The following is a 16,029-nucleotide window of genomic DNA, read 5'->3' as shown; positions in this document are numbered from 1 at the left end:
TTTAAATCCGTAAAGTTTTATATTCTAATTGTTAGGCAAAAGATAATACCAGATTATTTAAATAAAACGCATTATGTCCTTTTTCTCCAGAAAAACCAAGTCCACCACCAAAGCTGGGTGTGACTGATGTTACTAAGGAGAGCGTGTCCCTGGTCTGGGCCAAACCAGAACAAGATGGAGGCAGCAGAATTACTGGATACCTGCTGGAAGCTCTGGAGAAAGGCCAGGAGAAGTGGGTTAAGTGTGGCGTGACCAAGTCCATCCACTTCACAGTGTCTGGTCTGAGGGAGAATGTCGAGTACTTCTTCAGAGTCAGAGCAGAGAACCATGCTGGCTTCAGTGATATTAAGGAAATGGTCACACCAGTAGTGGTCAAAGACCAGCTTGGTAAGTTATAGATCAGGCTGATCAGATTCAACAATGTGATTTGTGAAGACTAAGAAATACACACAACAGTGTGTATTTAACAATAAGCCAATATCCATTACTTGTAATTATTGCATACAACCGAGTCAAACTACACAATATTCCTCTCAGCTTCCCCTGCTATAACTCACTTTGTTACTTTATTCCTCCAGAATCTCCTGAGATCAATATGAATGACTTCCCCCACAACACATTGTATGTTAGAGCCGGCTCCACCCTCAAGTGTGAGATCCCACTGACAGGCCGGCCTTTGCCTCAAGTCTCCCTGTCCAAGGATAACGTTCGGCTCAAGTCAACAATGAGGTTCAACTCTGAAGTCACCCCTGACAGCATCAAGATCATTTTGCGTGAGAGCATTGCTGGAGACTCAGGACGCTACGATATCACTGCCTCCAACTCCAGTGGAACCACCAAATCCTTTGTAAAAATAATGGTTCTGGACCGCCCCAGTGCTCCAGTTGGACCTGTGGAGCTGTTTGACGTCACAGAGGACAGCGTGAGCCTGAATTGGTTCCCACCAGCATATGAAGGTTGCAGCCCCATCTCCAACTACATCATCCAGAAGAGAGAGACAACCACAGCCAACTGGATGGATGTCTCTTCTGCTGTGGTCCGCTGCACCATGAAGATCATGAAGCTGACCACTGGCTTGGAGTACCAGTTCAGAATCAGGGCTGAGAACAGATATGGGATCAGCGAGCACATTGACTCGCCAACTGTCACTGTCAGCCTTCCTTACAGTCAGTGATCTTTGTTTTAATTCCCTCTTTTATCTTCACGTTATTATGTTTTCTATTCTGTTTTTCATGATGAACAAGGTAACACCCTTCATCTCTGAATTTTACCCCCAGCTATTCCTGAAGCTCCATCAACTCCAGAGATTACTCGTGTAACCAGGGAGACCATCAATTTGGCCTGGAAGGAGCCTCCGTCAGATGGCGGCAGCCATGTGTTTGGCTACCATCTCCAGATGAAAGACAGGAACAGCATCCTTTGGCAGAGGGTCAACAAAATGGTGATCCGTGCAACACACTTCAAGGTCACTAACATCAATGCTGGACTCATTTACGAGTTCAAGGTAGCAGCAGAGAATGCTGCTGGAATCAGTGCCTTCAGCAAGATGTCTGATGCAGTGCTGGCTATTGATGCCTGTGGTGAGTGGAATGTCAAAACCGTTCTATAGCAATCAAGAATATCTGATATTGCTTCTTAGCAGCAGTTGTCTTATAATGAGTTTCCATTGTTCCTGCAGAGCCACCCACCAACGTTCGTATAAGTGACATCACCAAGAATTCCATTAGCCTGGTCTGGCAGAGGCCCAACTACGATGGCGGATCCCCAATCACTGGTTACATCATTGAGAAGAGAGAGGGCGTTAGTGCCAGGTGGTCCAAGACTAACCTCGCCAATGTCTCAGAAACCCGCTTCACTGTGACTGGCCTAACCCAGGACGAGACGTACGAGTTTAGAGTCATGGCCAAGAATGCCGTTGGCTCAGTGAGCAACCCATCCATGACAGCTGGACCAGCCACATGTGTGGACACCTATGGTAGGTCTCTTTTGTTTTTCAGTATTTTATTCCAAACTGTGGTTTGCCATAACATTTAGTGCATTTGCTCTCCTCAGAGAATTAACAAGTTACATTTGGGACACCGCATGGAAATATACTTTTTTCACCACAACAATCCTTGCTGCTCTCTTGTCTATCATGTTCCATCATATATGATGCATATATCCATCAGAATTTGAACTCACCTGCCTGTTTTTTGGTTTTCATCCAGGTGCCCCAGAGATTGACATACCTCAAGAGTACTTCAGCGAAGTCAAGTACATGGCTGAATCTAATGTGGAGCTCAAGTTTAATATCACAGCCAAACCGGCTCCCACTATTGAGTGGTTTAAGGATGGCAGAGAGCTTGAGCCTACTGCCCAGCTCTCTTTCAAACACACATTTGAGTCCACCAGTTTGTTCCTGAAGGAAACCACTCGCCTTAACTCTGGAATCTATGAGGTCAAGGTGAAGAACTCCCTCGGAACTGCGTCCGGCATGGTCAGGCTGCTCATTCAAGGTATTCAGATATTATTTAAACTGTATTTATGGCGATAATTTTGCCTTGCATGAAATCTATCTTTATCTAAAAGTATAGCCCCTAACGTGCATGAATATGTCCTCCCCCTTCCCAGACAAGCCAGGCCCTCCTGCTGGAGAGATTCAGTTTAAGAAGGTGACGGCCGACAATATCACCATCATGTGGTCCCCGCCTGCTGACGAGGGCGGTGCCATGGTCACGCATTATATTGTGGAAAAGAGGGAAACCAGCAGGGTCATGTGGTCCATTATCTCAGAGAAATTGGTCGACTGCATTGTTAACGTGCCCAGACTCATCCAGGGCAATGAGTACATCTTCAGAATCCGTGGAGTCAACAAGTATGGCGTCGGAGACCCACTGGAGTCTGAAGCTATAATCGCAAAGAATGCATTTGGTAAGCAAACGGAATAAACTCAACTGCTGTTCGATCCAGAGTTGATTATTTGCTTCGAAAAAATTGCTACACTTCAATGTATTATTTCATATTTGTCATATATACAAATGGCAAAAAAAGATTTTAAATATTTTTTCAACAATGGGAACTATTTTATTTCATCGAACATCATTTTGCTTTCGTACAGTTGCTCCTAGCGAGCCATCCAAGCCTAAAGTGACCATGATCACCAAGTCTACCATGACAGTGATCTGGGAAAGGCCGGCGTTGGATGGAGGCAGCGACATCGACGGCTACTACCTGGAGAAGAGGGAGAAGAAGAGTCTGCAGTGGTTCAAGGTGCGTTTGCTGTCCTGACCTTTACAGATTGTGTACTTAGGTCAAATAAGCCAAACTGATAACTAACATGTGCAGGCATGATAACATACTTTTTTGTTGGCCAGGTGGTGAAGGGCACCATCAGAGACACCAGGCAGAAAGTCACCAACCTGACGGAGAACAACGAGTACCAGTACAGAGTTTGTGCTGTCAACAAGGCTGGAGCAGGAAACTACTCGGAGGCTTCTGACCTCTACAAGGCCTACGACCCCATCGGTATGCTTTTACTCATCACTTAGCATTGCCATGCCAGCCTTATAGGAATCTCTTCTTACGATTTGTTTATTGTTAATGTCTTCACATAGAGCAGTTGATAACATTCATTCCCTTTTGCCTTCTCCAGATCTCCCTGGTGAGCCATGCAAGCTGCGTCTGGTGGACTCCACAAAGACCTCCATCACCCTCGGCTGGGAGAAGCCCGTCTATGATGGCGGCAGTGAAGTCACACACTACATTCTGGAGCAGATGAACACAGAGGAAAGAGAATGGGTGATCACTAACTCAACGATCAAGACCTGCGAGTATGTGGTGTCTCACCTCAAACCAGGAACCTACTACTTCTTCAGAGTCTTTGCTGTCAACAGCAAGGGCAAAGGAGAAGACATCAAAATGTACCAGCCTGTGCAAGCCAAAGATATTTTGGGTTTGTATTCCTAACATCCCTCTATGGTATTAACACAGAACATGAGTCTTTATACTCGTTTCATGACAGAGATTATTGATAAGTGTTGGTAATTAGCATGATTCAAGTTCATTTAAAAGGCTACTTCCTATACATTTGTATAGGTTCTAATCATTGCTATTGATTGCTATATTGAGCAAACATTATTTTCTGATGGCGTATAATTATGTCATTATTGATAAAACTAATTCATGCTCTGTACATTTCTCTCCAACAGAGGAGGCTGATTTGGACTTGGACGTTCCCATGAAGACCCAGTACACAGCCAGGGCCGGCCGTGATGTGGAAGTGTTTATCCCCCTGAAGGGACGCCCCGCCCCCAATGTCACATGGCGCCGCAGCGACCGCAACATTGCTGCTGACAACCGCTACACAATCACCAGCACTGAGCGAGCCACCACACTCCTCGTCCCCAAGGTCACCCGCGATGACCGCGGCAAGTACCTGCTGGAGATTGAGAATGGCGTGGGAGAACCCAAGATAATCACCGTTTCCCTGAAGGTTCTGGACAGTCCAGCCACCTGCCAGAAACTGATGGTCAAGAACGTGACGAGAGGAAAGCTGACCCTCAGCTGGGAGGCGCCTCTCATTGAAGGCGGGTCCCCTGTCACTCATTACATTGTGGAGAAAAAGGCCTCCACCATGAAGGCTTACCAGGTGATCAATGCCGAGTGTGCCAACACAACTTACAAGGTGTCAGACCTGGAGGAGGACATAGCTTACTTCTTCCGTGTGTCTGCTGAAAATGAGTACGGTGTGGGCGACACCTGCGAAACCACTGAGCCTGTAAGAGCCACAGAGACACCTGGAGCTGTAAAGAACCTGGTGATGGCGGACTCTACAAAGAACTCTGTTACCCTGCAGTGGACTAGACCTGACCACGATGGCGGCAGCCACATCACCGAATACATCATTGAGAAGAGAACCAGGGAAGAGGCCACCTGGACTTTGGGAGCAACATGCAAGCGCTTGAACTGTGAGGTGACGGGTCTCAAGCAGGACGCTGTCATGGACTTCAGAGTGTTTGCCAAGAATGAGAAGGGCAACAGTGACTTCTCCATGATTACTGATATCACAGTGATGGACTTCATCATTCATCCCGAAGCCAGTCTCAGTGACTATCCCAATGGCGAGCTTGCTGTTCGTATTGGTCAGAACATCCACATCGAGTTGCCCTTCAAGGGTAAACCAAGACCTGCAATCAGCTGGCTAAAGGATAACTTGCCTCTGCAGGAATGTGATAAGATTCGCTTCAGGACTACTGACAACAAGACCGCAGTCACAGTCAGAGGAGTCAAGAAGGAGCACGCCGGCCAGTACACCTTGGTTCTGGACAACAGAGTCATAAAGAACTACTTTGACATTAATGTGATCACTCTGGGTCCCCCATCAGTGCCTGTCGGACCCATCCGCTTCGATGAGATTAAAGCTCAGAGTACCATCGTTTCCTGGGATGAGCCGAAGGAGGACGGAGGTGGTGAGATCACCTGCTACAGCGTGGAGAAACGTGAGACTGCTCATGCCAACTGGAAAATGGTCTGCTCCAGTGTTGTCAGGGCCACCTTCAAGATTCCCAACCTGGTAAAGGGAACTCAGTACCAGTTCAGAGTCCGTGCAGAGAACAAATATGGAGTGAGTGAATCACTCACCTCCTCAGAAATTGTTGCCGAACACCAGTACAAACCTCCAGGGCCAGCAGGAAAGCCAGTTTCCTTCAACGTCACCAGTGATGGTATGACCAGCAGGTGGGAGGCCCCAGGCTTCGACGGAGGATCCCCCATTCTGGGCTATCATGTTGAAAAGAAGGACAGGAACAGCCTCTTGTGGCAAAAGGTGAACTCCACCATCATCTCCAACAAGGAGTACAGGATCATTGGTCTGATAGAGGGCCTGGAGTACTCCTTCAGAGTCTACGCTGAGAACAAGGCCGGACTCAGCCCTGTTAGTGAACAGAGCAAACATGCGCTCGCTATCGCCCCTGTTGGTAAGTACATGCTAAAGACTACATCTTTCTGTGTTTAGGAACAGCTTTTTACTTATGGAAGCAGTCCAACATTTTTTGGAAATCCTCTTTATTTAGATAAGAAGATGGATATCAGTTTCGTCTTTGTTTATCCAGTACAGAAATAGCTCCAGGGCGTGCTTAGGCTCGCAAACACTAAAATTAGTTTCAAAGTTTATCAAGATCCTGTTTGCTTCTGTATTACTTCAGGATTCAGCACTATGGATAACTTGGTCCTTTCTCTTCTTAATTAGATCCACCTGGCAACCCTCAATGCATCGATGTAACCAGAGACTCAGTCACCCTGCAGTGGGACATCCCCAAGAAGGATGGTGGCAGCAAAATAGTTGGCTACAGTGTGGAGAGGCGTCAAGGGAGAGGCAAATGGCTGCGATGCAACTTCACTGATATCTGCGAGACCCAGTTCACTGTGACTAGTCTGTCTGCTGGAGACAGATTTGAGTTTAGAGTCATCGCCAGGAATGCTGTGGGCACAGTCAGTCCACCATCTAACTCCTCTGGATACATTATGACCAAGGATGAGAGCAGTAAGTACTTTCAAATTAAAAAAGATTTATGGACAATTATCATAAATGGTAGGTTTCTCACATCATTTGTTCGTTCTCTTTGCATCTCTAGTTACTCCTGAGATCGAGTGGTCTCCACACCAGGTGGTCACCCTGAAGGCTGGTGAGAACATTCACCTCAACTGCAGCATCACTGGACGTCCCGTCCCCCAGGTTGTCTGGTATAAGGATGGCAAAGAGATTGACAAGAGGACCATGTATGACATCGAGATTACCACTGGCATTGGCTCCAGCAGTCTTTTTGTTCGTGATGCTGACAGGAACCACCGTGGCATCTACACCATAGAGGCCAAGAACAACTCAGGTGCCAGGAAAGCTGACGTCAACGTCAGAGTACAAGGTTGGTAAACACTGCTGATGTTTCAATATCTGCCATTGTATGACACAAAGCTACTCATGAACAAATTTAGAAGTAACTCCTCTGCCTTCTGTTTCCCTTCAGACACCCCCGGACCTGTTGATGGTCCCATCCGTTTCACCAGTATCACGGCTGAGAAGTGCACCGTGTGGTGGAACCCGCCAGAAAACGACGGCTGTGCTGCCATTACCCACTACGTGGTGGAGAAGAGGGAGACATCCCGGATCTCCTGGGCCTTGATCACTTCCAAATGCGAAGCCTGTTCTTACAATGCTGCCAACCTCATCAAGGGCAATGAATACCAGTTCAGAATCTCTGCTGCCAACAAGTTAGGCGTTGGCAAACCACTGGACTCTGATCCCATCATCGCCCAGATGCAATACAGTGAGTAAAGTCACTCGAGGGTATTTTCTGTCTTAAATATTGACCAAATCTTACAAACTTGCACTTGAATGTTGACGAAAAGAGAAACAAACTGCCTTTCCATTCAAAACTTGACTTCTTTAAGTTTGACATGTATTCTGCTCTTCTCCTTAGCTGTGCCTGATGCCCCTGGTACCCCAGATGCCACCCATGTGACTGGAAACAGCATCACCACGTGCTGGACCAGGCCAAGGTCCGATGGAGGCAATGAGATCAAACACTACATCCTGGAGAGGAGAGAGAAGAAGAGCCTGCGCTGGGTGAAGGTCTCCTCCAAGAGGCCCATCACTGAGCTACGACACCGTGTCCTCAACCTCACTGAGGGCAACGAGTACGAGTTCCGCGTCATGGCTGAAAATGGTGCTGGAATCGGACCGTCCAGCAGTACTTCCAGGCTCTTCAAATGCAAGGAACCAACCAGTGCTCCCAGTGCCCCCACATTAATAAAGGTAGGGTTGCAGTAACACTGCATATAAATGTAAGAGAAGAGCCATTCATGTCAAGGCGTTGAGGTCAATCTCACAATAATCAAATGCCAAATACATATATATTGTCAGATATATATCAGTTATTAGAAATGTATTTTGAGTGATCAATATTACTATGAAATCACAAATTTGTTTCTATTTTACGACAGAAGAAACCTCAAAATAACTTCAATGTAGAAAACCAGAAAGTAGAGGAAAAATCGACCAAGAAAAATGTATTTTAAAAGGATACTCTTTTCTTTTCCAACAGGTCGCTGACTCCACCAAGTCCTCTGTCACCGTGGAGTGGACCAAGCCAGTCTTTGATGGTGGCTTGGAAATCATTGGCTACAACATTGACATGTGCAAGGCCAGTCTGGAGGAGTGGCACAGAGTCAACAACCAGCTTTGCCACGACACCAGATACACTTCTAAGGGATTGGTGTCTGGAGAGTTCTACAAGTTCAGGGTCAGTGCTGTGAACGGATCCGGAGAGGGCGACGCCTCAGTGCTGGCAAGCGCTGTTCAGGCTCTGGACAGACTTACATCTCCTGAGATCGAACTCGATGCCAACTTCAAGCAGACTCACATCGTGAAGAATAGCGGCATTGTTACCCTTCAAGTTGCCTTCCGAGGCAAACCAGCTCCTCTCGCCACCTGGTCCAAGATAGATGGTGAGCTGCCTGTTATGGGCGATATCAACACCACAGATTCCTCCTCCACTCTCACCATCGAGGGTTGCACGAGGTACGAAGCGGGCAAATACGTCCTGTCCCTGGAGAACAACAGCGGGCGCAAGTCCATCACGTTCACTGTCAAAGTGCTGGACACGCCTGGACCTCCGGGAGCTATCGCCTTCAAAGACGTTATCCGCGGAGCCTTGACTCTTATGTGGGATGCCCCTGCCAATGACGGCGGAGCCCGAATCCATCACTACATTGTTGACAAGCGCGAGGCCAGCCGTCTTGCCTGGCAGGAAGTCAGCACCAAGTGCTCTCGCCAGATGATTAGGGTAACTGGTCTGGATATTGGTGTGCCATATGTGTTCAGGGTGATTGCTGTAAACCAGTATGGCCAGGGAGAACCTCACGAGATGACTGAGCCCATCATTGCCACAGAGGAACCCGCACCACCCAAAAGACTGGATGTTGTCGACACCACCAACTCCACAGCCTCCCTGGTATGGCTGAAGCCCGAGCATGACGGAGGCAGCCGCATCAGAGGCTACATCGTTGAATTCAGAGGTAAAGACACTGATCGCTGGGTTGTTGGTGGAGAGACCAAATCCCAGAAGATGCTGTTGGAGGGTCTGATTCACAACACAGAGTATGACTTCAGAGTCAAGGCCAAGAACGATGCTGGAATCAGCGAGCCTCAGGGCACCTTCAGCTCTGTGGTCATTAAAGAGCAATGCATCGAACCAACCGCTGACCTCAGCAGCATCACCAACCAGCTCATCACCTGCAAGACCTCCAACACCTTCACAATCGACATCCCCATCAGCGGCAGGCCAGCACCAAAGGTCACCTGGAAGCTGGAGGAGATGAAGCTCAAGGAGACTGACAGAGTCTTGATCAAAACCACAAAGGAGAGCACCACTTTGGTGGTGAAAGACAGCAAGAGAAGCGACAGCGGCAAGTACTACCTGACCCTGGAGAACGTTGCTGGCGTGAAGACGTTCACAGTGACCGTGGCTGTTGTTGGCCGACCAACTCCACCCACGGGCCCTGTGGAAATCTCTGGAGTCTCCTCAGAGTCCTGCAACCTGGCCTGGTCCGAGCCAGCTGACGATGGCGGCAGTGACATCAGCAACTACATCGTGGAAAAACGAGAGTCCGGCTCTGCCTCTTGGCAAGTAGTGAACTCCAGTGTAAAGAGAAGCACCATCAAAGTGACTCACCTTACCAAGTATATGGAGTACACCTTCAGAGTCTGCGCTGAGAACAAGTTTGGAGTCAGCAAGTCCACCGAGTCTGCTGCTGTTGTGATTGAGCATCCATTCGGTGAGTTCTGTTCAACAGTTATACAAAATATAAATGCATGTCCTGTTTTAATACATGTACAATGCATGCCAAAGATTACATTTACAAATGTATTTCAAATGTAAGATTCCCGATTGTCACTCACTTCCACTTCCACAGTTGCTCCAAGTCCTCCAACTCGTCCAGATGTGGTATCTGTGTCCGCCAACGCCATCAGCATCAAATGGGACTTGCCGTATGACGATGGTGGCAGCGAGGTGTCGGGCTACTGGATCGAGAAAAAGGAGAGAAACACGATCCTGTGGGTGAGGGAGAACAAGCTGCCCTGCCTGGAGTGCCACTACAAGGTGTCCAGCCTGATCGAGGGCCTGGAGTACCAGTTCAGAGTGTACGCCATGAACATCTCCGGATTCAGCAAGGCCAGCGAGGCTTCCAGACCCGTGGTGGCGCTCAATCCTGTTGGTGAGGGAAACATTCATGTCTTAAATACGTGCACTAATGACATGATTAGTGATTCGTCATCGTGCTAAACAGCACGGTGACGAATCAACAAAACCTTTTGGTTGACGAAGGCCCGAACAACTGGTCAGCAAATTCATCTGTTAATCAGTTAAAACTGTTTAATCTGTTCATAAAGACCTTAATGAAGCCTGAGTTACAGTTTTTAAATACCCCCCCCCCCCCCCCAGATCCTCCTGGTAAACCCGAGGTGACAGACATCAGCCGGTCCTCCGTGTCCTTGTGCTGGACCGTGCCGCTCAGCGACGGCGGCAGCAGGATCGTTGGTTACGTGGTGGAGAGGAAGGTCCACAGCACGGACGAGTGGGACGACAACCGCTGGCTCAAGTGCAACTACACCACCGTCAGTGAGAACTACTTCACCGTCACCAACCTGGGAGACGGAGAGACCTTCGAGTACCGCGTCATCGCCAAGAATGCCGCCGGCGTCCAAAGTGCACCCTCAGAGGTCACCGGACCGGTCACATGCAAGGATGAGTACTGTAAGTTGAAGAGTCGCAGAGTTCATATTCATCATCAGTTTAGATTCAGAGCTCATGGAGGAGCTGACACTAGTTATGGCTTTTATCATTTAGGCTTCTGTTCCTCGAATGGCACACATGAAGTACAATCTATAGATGAACCCTTTGAACCCCAAAACCCAGGAAGAGAATATCGTCACCTTCCTAAAATAATGGCCTCTGTCATTTTTTCAGGTTTTTCAGAAAACACAAAATAACACGGCCCAACACTCTTGAGTCTTGACATAGGCCGTTATATTACAGGGGTAGAATAGCATGATCTGTTCATCTGAGGACGGAGGCCATTTTACCAGAGGTGGCCAGCATCATAAGGAGATGATTTAGGCAACAAAGTCATTTTTGTCAAAATGCTGACTGAGGCCATTATTTTAGGAAGGTGACGAGATTTGATAAACATGACAAAGAACAAAGATCATTGTTTGTGTTTGCTATTAATTATACTGTAGCATCTTTACAAAAATAATATATTGATAATATAAAATCGAATCTTCTATCCGCAGCTCCTCCGAAAGCAGAGCTGGACAGTAAGCTGGTGGGTGAGACCATCACGGTCAACGCCGGCTCAGACCTGATCCTGGACGGCGCCGTGGGCGGTAAACCGGAGCCCGCAGTCTACTGGTCGAAGGGCGACAAGATTCTAGAGCTCGGAGAGAAATACTCGCTGACCTACACCGCTACCAGAGCCATGGCCGTCATCAAGAACTGCGACAGATATGACACGGGCAGATACATCCTGACCGCCAAGAACGCCGGCGGAATCAAGACCGCCGTCGTCAGCGTTAAAGTTCTGGGTGAGCGGCGGAGAAAGGACATGAGTTCAGCTGTAAAATCCGAACAAAACATTTTAGTAGAGTAACCGTTTATTTCTCCTCCAGACACTCCCGGAGCTCCGACTGATAAGATCGCCATCAGCAGAGTGACGGAGGAGAAGTGTACGGTGTCCTGGAAGATCCCTCTGGAGGACGGTGGACACCTCGTCACTCATTACATCGTGGAGCGCCGCGAGACCAGCCGACTCAACTGGGTCATCATGGAGACCGAGTGCAAGACGCTGTCGTGTGTCAGCTCCAGGCTGATCAAGAGCAACGAGTACGTCTTCAGAGTCAGAGGAGTCAACAAGTTCGGCCCCGGAGTTCCTCTGGAGTCCGAACCCGTCATCGCCAGGAATGCCTACAGTAAGATTTGAACAATTCTCCCTGAGAAATTCATGATTTTGGGGCATACATGTTTTTTCTTGTTGAATTTGATATTTTTATCTTGACATTTTGAGATTGCTAAATGTAGTTGCAGATCAAGAGGTTTTAAAACAGTTAGATAGAAATATTTACAGCAATATCCAGCAAAAGTTTAGATTATATTTGATTGTTGGGAGACAAGAAGTACATTTTTCTTACGTATTAAACACATGATATGTACACAATAATGTCCTGTTCCATCGTAGAATTAGGCCTCATGTAACAGGATGTCGATTTGTTCCCGTGACTCTGACCTTTCCCACCTGATCTTCCTCAGCCTTCACGTCCCAGCCGGGCACTCCGGAGGTCACGGCGGTGGGTAAGGAGCACGTCGTCATCGAGTGGCTGAAGCCCGAGAGCGACGGAGGCAGCGAGATCAAAACCTACCTGGTGGACAAACGAGAGGCGAGCAGCACCAGGTGGGAACGACTTCTGAAGAAGCTGAAGGACAGAATCTTTTTCCTTAGCGGCTCTCTCTTTCTCATGGTATCTTTTTGCTTCTTCTCTGGACAAGGTGGACTCGTGTGAATAAGAATTACACCATCTACGACACCCGCCTGAAGATCACGGGCCTGCTGGAGGGAAGCGAGTACCAGTTCAGGGTGACGGCCGTCAACGCTGCCGGAGACAGCCAGCCGAGCGACGCCTCGCCGTACATCCTCTGCAAAGAACCCACATGTAAGATTTCATAGTCTTCAATCTTTAAGAGCAGGTGCAAAAGGTTTATTTTAAATTGTTGTGGGGATCTCAAAAATAGATTTTTTCCATTTGATGGAATTATGTCGAAACAAGTCGATAAAAAACATATTTGTATTCATCCCCTTCTACTCCCAGATACCCCAGCTCCTCCATCAATGCCTCGTATCACCGACACGACCAAGCACAGCATCAGCATGACCTGGACCAGGCCCATGTACGACGGCGGCTCGGACGTCAGCGGCTACGCGGTGGAGATCCTGGAGGAGGGCACCGAGCAGTGGTACCGCGCCACCGCCAAAGCCCTCGAGACCAACGAGTACGTGGCCGCCGGCCTGGCATCCAACAAGAAGTACAGATTCAGAGTCGCTGCCATCAACAGCAAAGGGGCCGGGGAGTTCAGTGAACCCAGCGCTGAGGTTGAGCCGCTGCAGAAAATCGGTGAGTGATGTCGCAAACATAGTACAGTAGTAATTACCTTAAATCCACACAGCACTGAAGATGTGGCAGTTATATCAACTTCAGTGAGACAAAATGTCATTTCAACACATAGTTCAGTGGCTTACTATAAAATCTCACTCGATATTTTATTTTACACAATTTCTACATGATTAAAAAACAAGTTGCGAATCATATTGAGGTATGTACGGAACCCCGAGAGGCAAGTAAGAAAAAACATTCTTTTCTGTTTATTACTTTTTAAAATATTCTGTGAAATTAGATAAAACTAACACAAATGTACGACATATATTAAGTTATGTAAAATAACACCTGGAAGAAAACATAACGTCTCTTAGTTGCATTTAGAACACGAGGTCGTGTGCACTTCAGCCTCTAGTGGCCGAGTATTACAAGCCTTTAATGCATGTTTAGCATGTTTTTGGTCAAATTGTGTTTCCCAAACTTTATCAGTGTCATATTCCAACTTGTTACATGGCAATTTGCCTCATTATTGAACTCACTATTATCCACCCGCTCTCAGAAATGCCCGACCTGGAGCTGGCTGACGACCTGAAGAAGACGGTGTGTCTGCGCGCCGGAGGAACTATGCGCCTGGTTGTGTTCGTCACCGGCCGGCCAGCACCAGCGGTGGCCTGGAGGAAGACGGGTGTGGAGCTGCAGAGCCGCGGCTACATTGAACACACCGACAGCTTCACCGCACTGACGGTGGAGAAGATCAACCGCTATGACTCCGGGAAATATGTTGTGGAGGCGGAGAACCCGTCTGGCAAGAAGACTGCCACCATCCTGGTTAAAGTATACGGTAAGTCATCCCAAGTCTCCTCAGACACCAAATATTACAGTGAAAATGTGTAAAGAACAAAAAAAGGTGCACAAAGTTTGCACCATTTCCAAAGTTGTTTTTCCGGTAAAAACACAGGAATATCTTCTCTTCCTGCAGACACTCCTGGGCCTCCAAGTTCTGTGAACGTGAAGGACTACACCAAGGAGTCGGTTGTGATCACCTGGGACGTCCCAAGCATGGACGGCGGTGCTCACGTCAGTAACTACATTTTAGAGAAGCGTGACGCCAACATGAAGACATACAAGACTATCACCACTGAATGTAGGAAGACCCTGTTCAGGATCACCGGGCTGGAGCAGGGAGTACACTATTTCTTCAGAGTCCTGCCCGAGAACATCTATGGTGTTGGGGAGCCCTGTGAGACATCCGAGGCCGTGCTTCTGTGCGAGGTACCGTCGGTGCCTCAGGACCTCCAGGTTGTGGATGTCACCAAGTCCTCCGTCACACTGCACTGGTTGAAGCCGCTGCACGACGGCGGCAGCAGGCTGACGAGCTTCGTCGTGGACGCCTGCAAGGTGGGGACGGACAGGTGGAGCGTCGTGGCAACAGTCAAGGCCTCAGTGTCCCAGCACACCATCCAGTCTCTGACCGAGAACGACCAGTACCTCTTCAGGGTGCGAGCCACCAACAGCAGGGGAGCCAGCGAGACGATGGACACCGTCACTCCTGTCGTCGTCCAGGATATCAAGGGTGAGAAAGACATCACAACACATCCACAAATCATCACACTAACTCTCCACAGAAATCATTCACACGTAATAAACATATAACATCTCTTTCTGTGTATTCCAGTGATGCCCAAGATCGACATGACCAGCATCCCTCAGAAGATCGTCCACGTGCACCGCGGCAAACCCATCGACTTCAACATCCCCATCAAGGCCAGACCGCAGCCGGTCTGCACCTGGTCCTTCGGCAGCGTTAAACTGAAGGACAGCCTGGACCGCATCAAGATCGACAGCAACGGAAAATACACCCACCTCGTCATCCGCGAGACCACCATCAACGACACGGGAAACTACTCGCTTGAGGTGAAGAACGCTGTCGGAATGGCAACTGAGGTCATCAAGGTCATCATCCTCGGTAAGAAGACAACTGAGAAGTTGTGCCTGTTGAAGAACAATTTTACCGATTGAGACCCGAAATGTTGTAACCATACAGATGATTTACTAAATCAAGTAAAATTAAAATGTTATGCTGTCTTCCCGTGTCCGTCCAGACAAACCAGGCGTCCCAGTCGGTCCGGTGAAGATCGAGGAGAATGACGGCGTGTCGGTGACGGTCAGCTGGGAACCTCCAGAGAAAGACGGCGGTTCCAACGTCAGCGGCTACGTGGTGGAGCAGCGCGACGCCCACCGGCCAGGTTGGATCACCGTCTCAGAGTCAGTGACCCGACCCTGCTTCAAGTTCACCAGACTTACCGAGGGAACAGAGTACGTGTTCCGCGCTGCCGCCGTGAATCGCTTCGGTGTTGGCGGCTTCCTGCAGTCTGAGGTGGTGGAGTGCAAGAGTGCTAAGAGTGAGTTACATTTCCTCTCCTCTATGTGCTCTTTCTTTTACCTGTGGGCTCCAACAATTCAGAGGTTCAGTGAATCCCTTTTATTCATCTGTGCCCATCTGTTTTTTCCTGTGTAGCCATCCCTGGACCTCCAAGCTGTCCAGAGGTGATTGATGTCACCCACGAGGGTATGACCCTGACCTGGCAACCACCCGAGGATAACGGTGGCTCAACCATTGCCGGCTACATCGTCGAACGTAAGGAGGCGCACTCTGACAGGTGGATGAAGATCAACAAGAACCCCGTCACCATGACCAGGTACCGCTCTTCTGGCCTGATAGAGGGCCTGGAGTACGAATACCGTATCACCGCCATCAACTCCAGAGGAGCTGGCAAACCCAGCGAGAGCTCAGCCGTCAACGTTGCCATGGATCCCATCGGTACGTGTTATTGCTGATCTTCTGT

General features: G+C 48.6%; 1 protein-coding gene across 1 annotated transcript in view; it reads left to right on the top strand.

The window, feature by feature from the left end:
• ttn.2 (titin, tandem duplicate 2) overlaps positions 1 to 16,029 on the top strand; it is a 223,407-nt gene that overhangs the window by 194,599 nt on the left and 12,779 nt on the right. Inside the window, exons 215-241 of the mRNA XM_079277290.1 lie at positions 91 to 387; positions 579 to 1,166; positions 1,278 to 1,580; positions 1,679 to 1,975; positions 2,208 to 2,495; positions 2,611 to 2,910; positions 3,098 to 3,249; positions 3,354 to 3,504; positions 3,632 to 3,931; positions 4,188 to 5,954; positions 6,227 to 6,520; positions 6,612 to 6,899; positions 7,002 to 7,301; positions 7,455 to 7,789; positions 8,079 to 9,810; positions 9,949 to 10,251; positions 10,479 to 10,790; positions 11,330 to 11,620; positions 11,705 to 12,004; positions 12,342 to 12,483; positions 12,579 to 12,742; positions 12,899 to 13,201; positions 13,743 to 14,024; positions 14,163 to 14,756; positions 14,859 to 15,149; positions 15,286 to 15,585; positions 15,702 to 16,004. Coding sequence (XP_079133416.1) covers positions 91 to 387; positions 579 to 1,166; positions 1,278 to 1,580; positions 1,679 to 1,975; positions 2,208 to 2,495; positions 2,611 to 2,910; positions 3,098 to 3,249; positions 3,354 to 3,504; positions 3,632 to 3,931; positions 4,188 to 5,954; positions 6,227 to 6,520; positions 6,612 to 6,899; positions 7,002 to 7,301; positions 7,455 to 7,789; positions 8,079 to 9,810; positions 9,949 to 10,251; positions 10,479 to 10,790; positions 11,330 to 11,620; positions 11,705 to 12,004; positions 12,342 to 12,483; positions 12,579 to 12,742; positions 12,899 to 13,201; positions 13,743 to 14,024; positions 14,163 to 14,756; positions 14,859 to 15,149; positions 15,286 to 15,585; positions 15,702 to 16,004 — 10,977 coding nt within the window. The remainder of the gene's footprint in view (positions 1 to 90; positions 388 to 578; positions 1,167 to 1,277; positions 1,581 to 1,678; positions 1,976 to 2,207; positions 2,496 to 2,610; positions 2,911 to 3,097; positions 3,250 to 3,353; positions 3,505 to 3,631; positions 3,932 to 4,187; positions 5,955 to 6,226; positions 6,521 to 6,611; positions 6,900 to 7,001; positions 7,302 to 7,454; positions 7,790 to 8,078; positions 9,811 to 9,948; positions 10,252 to 10,478; positions 10,791 to 11,329; positions 11,621 to 11,704; positions 12,005 to 12,341; positions 12,484 to 12,578; positions 12,743 to 12,898; positions 13,202 to 13,742; positions 14,025 to 14,162; positions 14,757 to 14,858; positions 15,150 to 15,285; positions 15,586 to 15,701; positions 16,005 to 16,029) is intronic.

The sequence above is a fragment of the Melanostigma gelatinosum genome (genome assembly GCF_949748355.1).
Source record: "Melanostigma gelatinosum genome assembly, chromosome: 10".
In the NCBI taxonomy this organism is placed as follows: domain Eukaryota; kingdom Metazoa; phylum Chordata; class Actinopteri; order Perciformes; family Zoarcidae; genus Melanostigma; species Melanostigma gelatinosum.
The sequence above is the reverse complement of the archived record's forward strand: the minus strand, read 5'-3'. Positions and strand labels throughout refer to the sequence as shown.